The sequence below is a fragment of the Salvelinus fontinalis genome, unplaced genomic scaffold, assembly GCF_029448725.1.
Source record: "Salvelinus fontinalis isolate EN_2023a unplaced genomic scaffold, ASM2944872v1 scaffold_0825, whole genome shotgun sequence".
NCBI classification, from domain to species: Eukaryota; Metazoa; Chordata; class Actinopteri; order Salmoniformes; family Salmonidae; genus Salvelinus; species Salvelinus fontinalis.
In genome coordinates this window covers 16,243-33,251 of record NW_026601034.1, presented here as the reverse complement: position 1 = coordinate 33,251, position 17,009 = coordinate 16,243, and the positions used below count along the sequence as shown (strand labels likewise).

The window sequence follows — 17,009 nt, the reverse complement described above, 5'->3', positions numbered from 1 at the left end:
GTAATTTGACAATGGCATTATCTATGTGTAATGCAACAAGCCCATTGCAAAGTATTTATTTCAATACTCTGTTAATTCTAATGACTGAATCTGATTAAACTTAAATACTTTGTTTCTCTCTGTCTTTCTTGCCCTATATCTGTTCATATTCTTACAGCAGAGAGCCCCAACCCAGACTCAGTCAACAAGCCCAGTTCCACAGCATCAATACTACCTGGTTGTGGGAGTTACCCATGTCCTCAATGTGGAAAGTGTTTCAGTTCCTCAACTTTTCTAAAGAATCATCAGAGAGTACACACTGGAGAGAAACCTTTTGACTGCTCCGCACGTGGGAAAGGTTTCAGTGAGAAAGTAAACCTTAAGAGACATGAGAGAGTACATAGTGGAGAGAAGCCTTACCACGGCACCACATGTGGGAAGAGCTTCAATCATTCAGGAAGCCTTAAGGAACATCAGCGACTACATACATCGGAGAAACCTTACCATTGCTCTCTTTGTGGGAAGTGTTTCAGACGAGCAGGAGACCTGAAAACTCATAAGAAATCACACACTGGAAAGAAGCCTACCTGTACTTTCAATGTGATTGTCAAGGAGGAGGAAGAGGATGAGAAGGAAATCGAAAAGGAAAAGAGGGAAGAGGAGGAAACTAGTGTTGTAGTTGACCCACGTTCATCAAGACTACCTGGTCGTGGGAGTTACCCCTGCCCTCAATGTGGAAAGAGTTTCAGTTCCTCAGGTAATCTAAAGAATCATCAGTGTGAACACACTCAAGAGAAACCATTCCACAGTGCCACATGTGGGAAGAGTTTCAGTGTAAAAGTCAACCTCACGAGGCATGAGATGGTGCATAGTGGAGAGAAGCCTTACCACTGCACCAAATGTGGGAAGAGCTTCGATCATTCTGGAAGCATTACACATAAAAGAGTACACACAGGGGAGAAGCCTTGCCACTGCTCTCTGTGTGGGGAGGGATTCACTCAGCTAAGAAGTCTTAAAAGTCATGAGAGAATATCCATTGGAGGGAAGCCTGCCTGTGCTTTCAATGTAATTGTCCAAGAGGAGGAGGGAGAAAAGATGGATGTTGAGAATACGGAGGACAATAGTGGTGTAGTTGACAGTGCACGTCAGAACAAAAAACGAGGCGTAAGGTCGAAGGAATTGTCTGTAGAGCTCCGAGACAGAATTGTGTCGAGGCACAGATCTGGGGAAGGGTACCAAAAAATTTCTGCAGCATTGAAGGTCCCCAAGAACACAGTGGCATCCATCATTCTTAAATGGAAGAAGTTTGGAACCACCAAGACTCTTCCAAGAGCTGGCCGACCGACCAAACTTAGCAATTTGGGGAGAAGGGCCTTGGTCGGGGAGGTGACGAAGAACCCGATGGTCACTCTGACAAAGCTCCAGAGTTCCTCTGTGGAGATGCTTGTCCTTCTTGAAGGTTTTCCCATCTCTGCAGCACTCCACCAATCAGGCCTTTATGGTACAGTGGTCAGACGGAAGCCACTCCTCAGTAAAAGAAACATGACAGCCCGCTTGCAGTTTGCCAAAAGGCACCTAAAGGACTCTCAGACCATGAGAAACAAGATTCTTTGGTCTGATGAAACCAAGATTGAACTCTTTGGCATGAGTGCCAAGCGTCACATCACCATCCCTATGGTGAAGCATGGTGGTGGCAGCATCATGCTGTGGGGATGTTTTTCAGCTGCAGGGACTGGGAGACTAGTCAGGATTGAGGGAGAGCTGAACAGAGAAAAGTACAGAGAGATCCTTGATGAAAACCTGCTCCAGAGTGCCCAGGACCTTAGACTGGGTCAAAGGTTCACCTTCCAACAGGACAACAACCCTAAGCACACAGCCAAGACAACCCAGGAGTGGCTTCGGGACAAGTCTCTGAATGTCCTTGAGTGGCCCAGCCAGAGCCCGGACTTGAACCCAATCGAAAATCTCTGGAGAGACCTGAAAATAGCTGTGCAGCGACGCTCCCCATCCAACCTGACAGAGCTTGAGAGGATCTGCAGAGAAGAATGGGAGAAAATCCCCAAATACAGGTGTGCCAAGCTTGTAGCGTCATATCCAAGAAGGCTCGAGGCTGTAATCGCTGCCAAAGGTGCTTCAACAAAGTACTGAGTAAAGGGTCTGAATACTTATGTAAATGTGTTATTTTAATTAAATTTGCTAAAATTTCTAAACTGTTTTTGCTTTGTCATTATGGGATATTGTGTGTAGAGTGACGATGAATTATTATTTTTTTAAATCCATTTTAGAATAAGACTAATGTAACAATGTGGAAGAAGTGAAGGGGTCGGAATACGTTCCGAATGGTTTGTATATGAACGCAGCGGCCACTTCATTAAAGCCATTAGATGCAGTTTATCATAATGCACTGCTCTTTATTACGGGATTCCCTACCAGCAAGTTGGTTGGCCCTCTGTGATGTCATCACTGCATTCTCTACCAGCAAGTTGGTTGGCCCTCAGTGATGTCATCACTGCATTCTCTACCAGCAAGTTGGTTGGCCCTCTGTGACACCATCACTGCATTCTCTACCAGAAAGTTGGTTGGCCCTCTGTCACGTAGGTAAATAAATAGCTGTTTTCATTTATAAAGCCCTTTTACAAAAAGTCTCACCGTACCTAACCTGTTTACCACACCCGGTCTCCGGGATGGTTAACTCTGGAAACTCCTTTGGTCTCTACTGAGTTAGTAGGTACATTAGCTTTTTGTTCTACAAGTAAGGTGCAAGAAAACTATCTTCAAAATGTTAAATTTGTTTTGATGGCGCTATGGGCAATTCAGAAAGCTGATTAGAGATGAATGTTTATTTCTGCATGCATTTTGTATTTATACTGGGGGGGGGGGGAATAGTAATGCAACATGCAACAATTTCTAAGATTTTACTGAGTTACAGTTCATATAAGGAAATCGGTAAATTGAAATAAATTCCTTAAGCCCTAATCTACCTGAACAATGTAATAGTCCGAAGGCCATTTGATTAATTGTTTAGCGGTCTTATGGCTTAGGAGTAGAAGCTATTAAGGAGCCTTTTTGTCCTAGGCTTGGCGCTCTGGTACTGCTTGCCGTGCGGTAGCAAAGAACATTCTATGACCTGGGTGACTGGAGTCTGACAAGTTTATGGGCTTTCCTCTTACACCGCCTAGTATATAGGTCCTGGATTGCAGGAAGCTTGGCCCCAGTGATGTACTGGGCCGTACGCACTACCCTCTGTAGCACCTTACGGTCAGATGCCGAGCAGTTGCCATATCAGGCGGCGATGCAACCAGTCAGGATGCTCTCGATGGTGCAGCTGTAGAACTTTTTGAGGATCTGGGCACCCATGCCAAATCTTTTAAGTCTCCTGAGGGGGGAAAAGGTTTGGTCATGCCCTCTTCACGACTATCTTGGTGTGTTTGGACACTGATAGTTCGTTGGTTATGTGGATGCCAAGTAATTTGAAACTCGACCTGCTCCACTACAGCCCCATTGATGTTAATGGGGGCCTGTTTGGCCCGCTTTTCCTGTAGTCATAATCAGCTCCTTTGTCTTGCTCACATTGAGGGAGAGGTTGTTGTCTTGGCACCACACTGACGGTTCCCTGACCACCTCCCTATAGGCTGTCTCATCGTCAGTGATCAGGCCTACCACTGTTGTCGTCAGCAAGCTGATGATGTTGGAGTCGTATTTGGCCATGCAGTCGTGGGTGAACAGGGAGTACAGGAGGCTAATTACACACCCCATGAGGGGCCCCAGTGTTGAGGATCAGCATGACACACACACTATACGATACATTTATTAACATAAGAATTAGGTTTTTTTTTCACAACCAGGCTTGTGGGAAGTGACAAAGAGCTCTTATAGGAGCAGGGCACAAATAATAATCAACAATTTTGCTCTTTATTTAACTGTCTTACATTAAAAAAAACGTATTTGTATAACTCACCACAGGTTAATGAGAAGGGTGTGCACATAACTCTGCAATGTTGTATTGGAGAGAGGCTCAGTCTTAAATTATTTTCCACACAGTTTGTGCCTGTATTTAGTTCTCATGCTAGTGAGAGCCGAGAATTCACTCTCGCATAGGTACGTGGTTGCAAAGGGCATCAGTGTCTTAACCTGTTTGGCGTGCAAGCCCGACGTCGGTACACTTATGACAACAGCCACTTCAAGTGCAGGGCGCGAAATTCAAAATATATATTTTTTTCTTTCACACATGAACAAGTCCAAGACACCAGATGAAAGGTACACATCTTGTGAATCAAGCCAACATGTCTGATTTTTAAAATGTTTTACAGGGAAGACACAATATGTAAATTTATTAGCTAACCACGTTATCAAAAGACACCACTATTTTTACTCCATCAGTTTTTTACTACATCAGTAGCTATCACAAATTCGACCAAATAAAGATATAAATAGCCACTAACCCTGGCCTCCCGGGTGGCGCAGTGGTCTAGGTAACTGCATCGCAGCGCTAACTGCGCCACCAGAGTCTCTGGGTTCGCGCCCAGGCTCTGTCGCAGCCGGCTGCGACCGGGAGGTCCGTGGGGCGACGCACAATTGGCATAGCGTCGTCCGGGGTAGGGAGGGTTTGGCCGGTAGGGATATCCTTGTCTCATCGCGCTCCAGCGACTTCTGTGGCGGGCGGGCGTAGTGCGCGCCAACCTAGGGGGGCCAGGTACACGGTGTTTCCTCCGACACATCGGTGCGGCTGGCTTCCGGGTTGGAGGCGCGCTGTGTTAAGAAGCAGTACGGATGGTTGGGTTGTGCTTCGGAGGACGCATGGCTTTCGACCTTCGTCTCTCCCGTGCCCGTACGGGAGTTGTAGCGATGAGACAAGGTAGTAATTACTAGCGATTGGATACCACGAAAATTGGGGAGAAAATGGGATAAAAAAATAAATAAAATAGCCACTAACCAAGAAACAACTTCATCAGATGACAGTCTGATAACATATTTATTGTATAGCATATGTTTTCTTAAATGTGCATATTTCAGGTATAAATCATAGTTTACATTGCAGCTACAGTCAGAAATTGCACCGAAAGCAGACAGAAAAATTACAGACACCAACGCCAAATAACTAAATACTCATCATAAAACATTTCTGAAAAAAAATACATTAAAAAAATATATATATACATAGTGTACAGCAATTGAAAGACAGGCATCTTGTGATTCCAGACAATATTTCCGATTTATCAAGTGTTTTACAGCGAAAACACAATATAGCGTTATATTAGCTTAGCACAATAGCAAACATAACAGCATTGATTCAAGGCAAAAATAGCTATAATGTATAAATCACCAAAATATATTGTTTCACTAACCTTCTCAGAATTCTTCAGATGACAGTCCTGTAACATCATATTACACAATGCATATAGAGTTTGTTCGAAAATGTGCATATTTAGCGGCACAAATCGTGCTTAGACAATGAGAATAGTGTCCATAACGTCAAGCAATCTGTCCGGCGCCATCTTGTAAAGGCACCTTTTCTTATCGAATACTATTCATAAACTTGACTAAAAAAATACAGGTTGGACAGCAATTGAAAGACAAATTAGTTCTTAATGCAATCGCTGATTTACATTTTTTAAATTAACCTTACTGCGCAATACAGGCTGCGATAACGCAAGGCTACACTGCAGGAAATGGCGTCTTATGCATTTGACATTTTTCAACAGAACAATGAATTATCAGCATAAATAGTTCTTACTTTTAGATGAACTCCCATCAGAATCTTGGGAAATGTGTCCGTTGTCCAAAAGAATCGTTGCTAGGTTGGAGAACGTCGTCTTCAACGTTGTAATTAGCAATAAACAATAGCCATGTGGGCCAGAGATACCCAACTTCCTAAAACGTCACGAAAATAAATACCCGAAAATCGCAATATACTGACATAAACTGATATAATTTGGTTTAAAATAACAACATTACGATGTCTTCAACACCTATATCGAATAAAAACAGAGCCGGATATATCTAGGAGCTAATACGGGAGCTTCTAAAATGACATGCCAAGACCCTTCCTGCGTCAGAGCGAAGAGTGGAAAGATGGGACACTTTGGTTCCAAGCAATTTATAACCTTTGGGACCTACGTAGAAACTCCATTTCAACTCTCCCTATTTGCTGACACCCAGTGGAAGGCGTATGCAGTGCATCTCAACCAATAGAGGACAGGCAAATTAATACACAGGTCTCAGAACAGCCAGCAAAATTCTGCATTCTGACATACACATAGGAAAATTGCTCTAAGTCGAGTTCTGCTTCACTCAGAGAAATAATTCAAACGGTTTTAGAAACTAGAGCGTTTTCTATCCAATAGTAATAATAATATGCATATTGTACGAGCAAGAATTGAGTACGAGGCCTTTTTGAAATGGGCACCTTTTATCTGGCTACTCAATACTGCCCCTTGAGCCCAAAGAGGTTAACAGTGTGATTTGCCAAAGGCAGGATACTCTGAGAGGAGCTCAATCCAGAAATCTGGCAGTGCCTTTTGATTTAAATTCAATTTTCACAGAACCGCTTGTTGCAATTTCAATGAGACTCTCTTGTTCAGATATCGGTAAGTGGACTGGAGGCAGGCAATGAAGGGGATAACGAATCCAGTTGTTTGCGTCATCCGTTTTGGGAAAGTACCTGTGTAACAGTAAAGCTTTCATCCGTCCCCTCGTCCCTACCCGGGCTCGAACCAGGGACCCTCTGCACACAGACAACAGTCACCCACGAAGCATCGTTACCCATCTCGCCACAAGCGAACAACTACAGGTCTCAGAGCGGGTGACGTCACCGATTTGAAACGCTATTAGCGTGCACCACCGCTAACTAGCTAGCCATTTCACATCGGTCACACCTGCGTAATTGCACACCCATCTCACTCAGGTGCTTCGCTATATCACATTTGACATTCTCCGTAAGCTTGAGTTCATTTACTCACAAAAAAATCATACAATGATGGAAAGACCTGTGTGTTGTCCTTGTTAATGCAGACAGAGAAGAGCTCCAACTTCTTAATCATAGCTTCAATTTTGTCCCGCACATTGAATATAGTTGCGGAGAGTCCCTGTAATCGTAGATTCAGATCATTCAGGCGAGAGAAAAAACCTCTCCCAGATAGGCCAGTCATGTGAGAAACTCGTAATCATGGTCAGACAAGTGATTATGGTCAGTAAAAACTTTAAGCTCGTCTCTCTAAACGTGTCAACACTTTGCCCCTTGATATTTTGTTATTTCGCTGAACAGTAGATGGTTTAATTTAATTTTTGGCAGTGAAACGAGGCTACTCAGGAGAGGGGGGAAGAAACTCACCCAAATGTATAGCCCTGTTGGAATATATATATTGGACTGTTTATTAATGTGAATCACATTTTTAATACCTGGTCTACGGTATCCGGAAGGATACTGTTGTGAGCCATGACCAGCCTTTCAAAGAACTAAATGGCACTTCATGGCTACAGTCTGTAACGCCTCTTCTTTGTTGAAAGTGTATTATGTTGGTAGATTGTCTTTATCGATGACAAGTCAGTATAGTAACATTATTACAATAAAGGATAACAGATGCTATACACTGTTGTAATAATATAACATCACACTGCTGATAGAAATATAATGTAATGATAGCTGTTTTGTTTGAAATATCTATTTTCGTTTGTTTTGCCTGACTTCTTTCCATCACAGGCAAGTAAAACATGCACAATGACTACGCTGATACGACACTCACGAACATTTCCTGCAGCATCTCATAATCCAGACCAAACTCACTCGGGAAAGTGGATACATTTTTTCGGTTTGCTCTACGAGACCTCACCATTTCCTCAAGTTCTTTTCAGCCAATCATTAGCTACAGAAAATCAGTTCCAGGTAACCTGTTGCTAATTTCTAACTTTTTAAATTACGCTTGTAGCACGGTCTGTAAACCAACATATTCCATGATGAAACGGCAAGTGGTTGCCGAGGCCTGGTTTTGTTCTTATCCCAGCTAGCTAGCCGTTAGCCAGTTAGCTAGCTACACATCTCCCGTCCGTGTAGCTAGCTAACTTTATTTCATAGTCACGATTGAAGTGTGACTTTTATTTAATAGTTAGCCAGCTGTCGACTCATCGTGAGTAAAATGACTGTAGCGAGTAATTGGCTAGCTAGCTAACCGGCTGCTCATTGTTTAGCCACAGATAGCCAAACCGAATAGTTTTATAACTAACCTATCTAGGTAGCTAGCTAGCTAGCAAAATTTGCAGGACTAACCGTTTCTAAACTACCCGGCTACCGGTTTATGCAAACAGTTAATCCTTTGAAGAAACCTATAGTGTATTTTCGCAAAATGGGACGCAGCATCATCTGGATATTTGTGCAACAAAAGTTCAACCTTCAGCCTCCATTTCTGGCAGGCCGTCCACGTTGCACTTATGCATACGTTCGATAAATTCAACGTATGCGCCACACAGAGCGCACTGCAACGCAAGGCAAACGCATTGTTCCGTGAATGTACTTCTGGTGCACCAAAATGCAATGATGGTGGTGGCGTGATCAAGGTGTAACCATTTATCCATAACGTTTTCAAAGCAAATTAAGAAGGAACGTCTACATAAGAATCCAAATTCGAGTTTCCATCAAAATAATAAGGCCAAAGATTTTTATAACTAAACCAAGATAAACCACAGCCTGTCGTTTCAAACTCTGTGAAATGCGCCGTGTGCAGTAACTCAATTGGACTTTGCACTCCTAAATAAAAAAAATAAAAAACTTTGGCAAGGCTAAAGTCTACAAAACTTTGTCAACTCTGTTCATAACAGATTTTAGTTTTCGGAACAGAACTGTATTGAGAGAATGTTTAACGGTCCCTTGTGGCTCAGTTGGTAGAGCATGGCGCTTGCAACGCCAGGGTTGTGGGTTCGATTCCCACGGGGGGCCAGTACAAAAAAGTATGAATGTATGTACTTGTAAGTCGCTCTGGATAAGAGCGTCTGCTAAATGACTTAAATGTAAATGTAACGATCGAGACAATTTACAGAATGTAGTTCAAAATCCATCTTCTCCCACTGCCCGCCAGTGGGCTTCCTCTCACTACCGTAGTGAGTTGAACCACCAAGCAGATGCTTCATATTTATACATCCAGTGAAATATCTGTCTCATTGTTCTTTCCGTGATACAGCTGTGACGCAGGCAATAATAACTAAGTATTTCCAGGTCACGGATCTTCTTATTCTATGGTATAATGGCATTCTCAACAATTGGATGTGCATTCCGCCACCACCTGTGGGGTGGATCATAAGGATCCGGGTATTTATTATATTATTTTTTCATACAAACTATCAAAAAAGAAACTAAACAAAATCAACCTGCTATTCTGTAAAAAAAAAAGAAAAAAGGAACTAATTCTAATCAGGTCCCTAAACAGGCTCAGAAGACTCCTGTGAGGGTGGGACATTTCCTAGCGACAATAGTCCTTGCTGTGCTTCTGCCGTGAAGTCTTGGAGACTCAAAAATATATCTGCTGCAGATATGATGTCCAGCTTCTTGGACATCGTAGACACTTGTGCTGTACAATTTAATCACTGTGGCTATAAATGCCACACAATACACCTTCTTCACAATGAGTGGTTCCAGATGCCTCCCCCGCCGTATCTTCAACACTGTTGCCTCTTTCGACTCTCTTCACCGCCTCCACATAGGAGATCAGCCTTGATCCTTGACACCTCGACCTCCCTAACAGGGCACTCAAGGAAGTATGATCCCCACCAGTTACAACATTTTCCATTCACCGATTCTTCAATATTACACTTCTCCCATCTGCAAACATTTGACCATATCCTTTACAATTCCCCCGACTGTAATGGTTTGGACATAAACGCTCTCACCGCATACCTCACATATCCAAGCTTCACACGTTCAGGGAGAGTCTCCTCAAACAACAATAATATCAATAGGCTTTTCTCCTAACTTCTATTCACCATAGGGCTCAGGTGACGTGCACTGACCACACCTGGGATGCTCTCAGTGGTGCAGCTGTAGAACTTTTTGAGGATCTGCCAAATCTTTTCAGTCTCCTGAGGGGGAAAAGGCATGGTTGTACCCTCATCACGACTGTGTTGGTGTGTTTAGACCATGATAGTTCCTTAGTGATGTGAACACAGAGGAACTTGAAGCTCTCGACCCCTCCCCTGTCAATGTGAATGGGGGCGTGCTCGGCCCTTCGGTTCTTGTAGTCCACTATCAGCGCCTTCATCTTGCTGACGTTGAGGGAGAGGTTGTTGTCCTGGCACCACGCTGTGTGTTGTCGGAAAACTTAATGGTGACTCACCTAGCTGTATAGTGCCATAAGCAAACAAGAAAATGCTCATCCAGAGACGGCACACCTAGTGGCCGGTGATCAGTTTTACCTCATACAAAGCTCTGACTCGCTCTCCGTTTAGCAAATCATCCTCCTGATTCATGCTTACAAGCAAAAACTCAAACAGGAAGTACCAGTGACTCGCTCAATACAGAAGTGGTCCGATGAAGCGGATGATAAGCTACACGACTGTTTTGCTAGCACAGACTGGAATATGTTCCGGGAATCATCTGATGGCATTGAGGAGTTTACCACATCAGTTACCGGCTTCATTAATAAGTGCATCGATGATGTTGTCCCCACAGTGACTACGTACATATCCCAACCAGAAGCCATGGATTACAGGCAACATCTGTACTGAGCTAAAGGCTAGAGCTGCCGCTTTCAAGGAGCGGGACACTAATCTGTACGCTTATAAGAAACCCCGCTATGCCCTCCGACGAACCATATAACAGGCAAAGCGTTAATACAGGATCAAGTTTGAATCCTACTACACCGGATCTGTCGCTCGTTGGATGTGGCAGCGCTTGCAAACTATCACAGATTACCAAGCGAAACATAGCCGCGAGCCCTGAACCATGCATGAAAGCATCAGCTTTTCCGGACAACTGTGTGATCACGCTCTCCATAGCTGATGTGAGTAAGACTTTTAAATAAGTTAACATTCACAAGGCCACAGGGCCAGATGGATTACTAGGACGCATATGCAGAGCATGCACTGACCAGCTGGCAAGTGTCTTCACTGACATTTTCTCCCTGACCCAGTCTGTAATACCTACATGTTTCAAGCAGACCACCATAGTCCTTGTGCCCAAGAACGCCAAGGTAACCTGTCAAATGACTGCCACCACGTAGGACTCACATCTCTAGGCTGGTCATGGCTCACATCAACACCATCACCCCAGACACCCTGGTCTCACTCCAATTCACATACCGCCTCAACAGTTCCATAAATGACCCAATCGCTATTGCACTCCACACTGGCCTTTCCCACCTGGACAAAAGGGAACATGAGAGAATGCTGTTTGTTGACTGTAGCTCAGTGTTCAACACCATAGTGCCCACAAAGCTTATCACTAAGCTAAGGACCCTGGGACTAAACATCTCCCTCGGTAACTGGATCCTGGACTTCCTGACAATCCGCCCATTTATATGACAATCTAAGGTTGATTATCTACAAGGTTATGGTTGAATGACTGTTTATTTTTTTATATCTTTAAAAAAAAATGTACCCCCTTTTTCTCCCCAATTTTGTAGTATCCAATTGTTAGTAGTTACTATCTTGTCTCATGGCTACAACTCCCGTACGGGCTCGGGAGAGACGAAGGTCGAAAGCCATGCGTCCTCCGAAACCCAAACAAGCCGCACTGCTTCCTAACACAGCGCGCATCCAACCCGGAAGCCAGCCGCACCAATGTGACGGAGGAAACACCGTGCACCTGGCGACCTTGGTTAGCGTGCACTGCGCCTGGCCCGCCATAGGAGTCGCTGGTGTGCGATGAGACAAGGATATCCCTACCGGCCAAACCCAATAGGCGAATGTTTGAATCGGCTACTGAGGATGGGGTGGTAATTTCAATCACTGAGTGTTTCAGATATTAGTAATGAATTTTAACTGAATATGCTTGTACTCAACAGCCAGTGTTTTTCTGCACTTATGGCCTTATCTGACTGACTGTTGTCGTCAATCCTATATTTATTTTATGGAAAAAGGTTTCCTGCTGTATGGGATGTGTGGTTAGCTAGCTTAGATAAATGTTTGTCTTTTCCGGAGCTATACCACGATCTAGGTTTGTGAAAATCACCCTGAACTCCTTCGGTCTCCTCTTTTAGATCTATCCAGCCTACCATGTCTGAACCAGGTTCTGGTTGTGGTGTTCCGGCCCAGAGAAGCCCACAGCGGGGTCCAGAGTTGCTGTCAGTGAAGCTGGGGGACTGCAATCAAACAGTGGAACTCAATGTGATTGTCAAAGACGAGGAGGAGGAGAGAGAAATCAACGAGGGGGAGGGGGAAGAGAGAAAGGAGGACAGGGACTCTGTTGACTCAGGTAAATTCAGGCTAACAACCCCTTTAGTTCAGAGAGGTAAACAACCCAAAATAACCATTCATTTTCTGGTTCATTAAGAAATGTAAACATATGTTTTTGGATGTTGAATAAAATGTTAATTCTGAATATTTAGGTAAGTTAGCTGGCTAACTCATTGATTCTGCTTTGTAGTATACCCCTCAGACCTGACCATGGCTTTCGACTCTGTCAATCACCGTATTCTTATCGACAGACTCAATAGTCTTGGTTTCTCAAATGACTGCCTCGCCTGGTTCACCAACTACTTCGCAGACAGAGTTCAGTGTGTCAAATCGGAGGGCCTGTTGTTTGGACCTCTGGTAGTCTCTTTGGGGGTACCACAGGGTTCAATTCTCGGGCCGACTCTTTTCTCTGTATATATCAACAATGTTTTTCTTGCTACGAGTGATTCCCTGATCCACCTCTATGCATAGGACACCATTCTGTATACATCTGGCCATTCTTTGGACACTGTTAACTAACCTCCAAATGAGCTTCAATGCCATACAACACTCCTTCCGTGGCCTCCCAACTTCTCTTAAACGCTAGTAAAACCAAATGCATGCTTTTCAACCGTTCGCTGCCCGCACCCGCCCGCCCGACTAGCATCACTACTCTGGACGGTTCTGACCTAGAATATGTGGACAACTACAAATACCTAGGTGTCTGGCTAGACTGCAAACTCTCCTTCCAGACTCATATCAAACATCTCCAATCCAAAATCAAATCTAGAATCGTCTTTCTATTTCGCAACAAAGCCTCCTTTACTCACGCCGCCAAACTTACCCTAGTAAAACTGACTATCCTACCGATCCTCGACTTCAGCGATGTCATCTACAAAATAGCTTCCAATACTCTACTCAGCAAACTGGATGCAGTCTATCACAGTGCCATCCGTTTTGTTACCAAAGCCCCTTATACCACCCACCACTGTGACCTGTATGCTCTAGTCGGCTGGCCCTCGCTACATATTCCTTGCCAGACCCACTGGCTACAGGTTATCTACAAGTCTTTGCTAGGTAAAGCTCCACCTTACCTCAGTTCACTGGTCACGATAACAACACCCACCCGTAGCACGCGCTCCAGCAGGTATATCTCACTGGTCATCCCCAAAGCCAGTACCTACTTTAGCCGCCTTTCCTTCCAGTTCTCTGCTGCCAGTGACTGGAATGAAATGCAAAAATCGCTGAAGCTGGAGACTTACATTTCCCTCACTAACTTTAAACATCAGCTATCTGATCAGTTAACCGGTCGCTGCAGCTGTACATAGTTCATCTGTAAATAGCCAACCCAATCTACCTACCTCATCCCCATATTGTTTTTATTTATCTTTCTGCTCTTTTGCACAACAGTATCACTACTTGCACATCATTATCTGCTTCTCTATCACTCCAGTGTTAATCTGCTAAATTGTAATTAATTACTTAGCTACTATGGCCTATTTATTGCCTTACCACCTCACGCCGTTTGCACACACTGTATAGAGACTTTCTTTTTTCTATTGTGTTAGTGACTGTACGCTTGTTTATTCCATGTGTAACTCCGTGTTGTTTGTGTCGCACTGCTTTGCTTTATCTTGGCCAGGTCGCAGTTGTAAATGAGAACTTGTTCTCAATTAGCCTACCTGGTTAAATAAAGGTGAAATAAAAAATTAAGAAATTGCGCAATGCATTGTAATTTGACAATGGCATTATCTATGTGCAATGCAACAAGCCCCTTGCAAAGTATTTCTTTCAATACTCTGTTAATCCTAATGTCTGTTGAGTCCTACACTGTTCAACTTAAAGCCTTTGTTCCTCTGTCTGTTTCTTACCCTATATCTGTTCTTACAGGAGAGATCCCCAACCCAGACTCAGTCATTCCCACAGAACCAATAATACCACCTGGTTGTGCGAGTTACCCTTGTCCTCAATGTGAGAAGAGTTTCAGTTCCTCAACTAACCTAAAGAATCATCAAAGAGTACACACTGGAGAAAAACCTTTTGACTGCTCAGCATGTGGGAAGAGTTTCAGTGAGAAAGTAAACCTTAAGAGACATGAGAGAGTACATAGTGGAGAGAAGCCGTACCACTGCACCCAATGTGGGAAGAGCTTCAATCATTCTGGAAGCCTTAAGGAACACGAGAGAATACATACAGGGGAGAAGCCTTACCACTGCTCTCTGTGTGGAAAGAATTTTCGTGTCGCTGGAGGCCTAAAGAATCATCAGAGATCACACGGTGGAGAGAAGCCTTACCACTGCACTCAGTGTGGGGAGGGATTCACTCAGCTAAGAAGTCTTAAAAGTCATGAGAGAATACCCATTGGAGGGAAGCCTGCCTGTGCTTTCAATGTAATTGTCCAAGAGGAGGAGGGTGAGAGGGACATCAATGTGGAAGAAAAGAGAGAAGTTGAGGGAGAGGAGGACAAAAGTGCTGTAGTAGACAGTGCATGTCAGAGCAAAAACCAAGCCATGAGGTCAAAGGAATTGTCCATAGAGCTCCGAGACAGGATTGTGTCGAGGCACAGATCTGGGGAAGGGTACCAAAAAATTTCTGCAGCATTGAAGGTCCCCAAGAACACAGTGGCCTCCATCATTCTTAAATGGAAGAAGTTTGGAACCACCAAGACTCTTCCTAGAGCCGGCCGCCCGGCAAAACTGAGCAATCGGGGAGAAGGGCTTTGGTCGGGGAGGTGACAAGAACGTTACGCTAACCGTATTACCGCCACACTGGGAGTCATGATGGCAGTTAAATTCCACGTGACCGTTTAGTCACAGTAATTAGGCTTCTCCAAGCTCTGATGCAGCTGATAGTTATTAGTAGCCTACCAAACGTGCTTAACTGCCTGGTACTCAGCATTCTGTTGTCCCTCTAATCACTCTGGGATCAATGCAAATGTAATCCAAAATCTAATCAAACACTTCATGATAATGGTCCATTCTAAATCAAAACTAATTTCACACACATTATTTGGTAAATGTGAAGACAACATTAAATCAAGAATAGTCTGATAGGTGACAATATTAGCTTGTGAATTATATATTGTCACTTGTGAATGATGTACTGTCACTTGTGGATGATGCCCAGCTCGTGCAGTAAGGCAAGAAACAGCGTATGTATGCCTTTTTTGTTTGTGACTTTTTCAAATCATAGTCGCACACCTTTTTCAAATCAAAATTCGAGGCCTTCTGATGAGAATATTATCAAGTGCTTGTCAAAATTGTGAATGAGAGACTGATGAAGTGTGTGCAGTTTGCAGACTATTTTCAAATCATCATTAAGAGTCCCATCGTGCAGGCTTAGAATGTATTAAAAATCAGAACTTATATCCAACGTTTGTATCATAACTGAAGTTGCATAAGTAACTCTACATGAAGCATATAGGAGGACAGGCTTCTTTGTTAATGTTAATTGTTTGGAGAAAATATCCTTTCTATTTTATTAAGCTGTATTTGTCATACTATAAAATAAAATAATTTAAAAAAAACAATGCCACGGAATTCTAAGAAAATCTTGTCTGCTAAATGAACTAGTGTAGCCCACAGCCATATCAGGACCTAACACAAGAACAACTTTTAGAGAGTATGCTATTCTGTTCTTCTGAAATAGACTACATTTTTATTCATATCATGTTTCTTTAGACCTGTCTAAAATAAATAATGGATTTATTGTGATGTAGGCTACGTTAAATGGATGTATTAGACTTTCAAAATGTTCAGGCCTTTATGGTAGAATGGCCAGACGCAAGCCACTCCTCAGTAAAACGCACATGACAGCCCACTTGGAGTTTGCCAAAAGGCACCAAAAGGACTCTCAGACCATGAGAAACAAGATTCTCTAGTCTGATGAAAGGAAACCAGGCACCGCTCATTACCTCGCCAATATCATCCCTATGGTGAAGCATGGTGGTGGCAGCATGATGCTGTAGGTATGTTTTTCAGCGGGAGGGACTGGATCGAGGGAAGATGAATGGAGCAACATATAGAGAGATCCTTGATGAAAACCTGCTCCAGAGCGCTCAGGACCTCAAACTGGGGTGAAGGTTCACCTTCCAACAGGACAACAACGCTAAGCACACAGCCAAGAGGGTAGGAGGAGTGGCTTCGGGACAAGTCTCTGAATGTCCTTGAGTGGCCCAGCCAAAAGTCCGGACATGAACCCGATCGAACATCTCTGGGGAGACCTGAAAATAGCTGTACAGCGACGCTCCCCATCCAACCTGACAGAGCTTGAGAGGATCTGCTGAGAAGAATGGGAGAAACTCCGTAAATACAGGTGTGTCAAGTGTGTAGCGTCATACCCAAGAAGATTTGAGGCTGTAATCGCTGCCAAAGGTGCTTCAACAAAGTACTGAGTAAAGGGTCTGAATACTTATGTAAATGTGATATCAGTGTTTTATTTGTAATAAATTAGCAAAAAAGTTTAAACTATTTTTGTTTTGTCATTATGGATTAGAGTATTGTGTGTAGATTGATGAGGGGGGAAAACAATTTAATCAATTTTAGAATAAGGCTGTAATGTATCAAAATGTTTAAAAAGTGAAGGGGTTTGAATACTTTCCAAATGCACTGTATATAGACAGGTGTGTGCCTTAACCAAATCATGTCTAATCAATCAAGTTGTAGAAACATCTC

The 17,009-nt window shown here is 43.5% G+C and overlaps 1 protein-coding gene across 1 annotated transcript; it reads left to right on the top strand.

The window, feature by feature from the left end:
* Window positions 1-7,709: 7,709 nt before the first annotated feature.
* LOC129847400 (zinc finger protein 32-like) lies at window positions 7,710-16,802 on the top strand. Its single transcript, XM_055915183.1, has 3 exons — window positions 7,710-7,861; window positions 12,162-12,376; window positions 14,227-16,802. Exons 2-3 carry the CDS (start codon window positions 12,178-12,180, stop codon window positions 15,069-15,071), a joined length of 1,044 nt encoding a protein of 347 aa, XP_055771158.1. The 5' UTR covers window positions 7,710-7,861; window positions 12,162-12,177; the 3' UTR covers window positions 15,072-16,802.
* The last annotated feature ends 207 nt before the right edge of the window (window positions 16,803-17,009 follow it).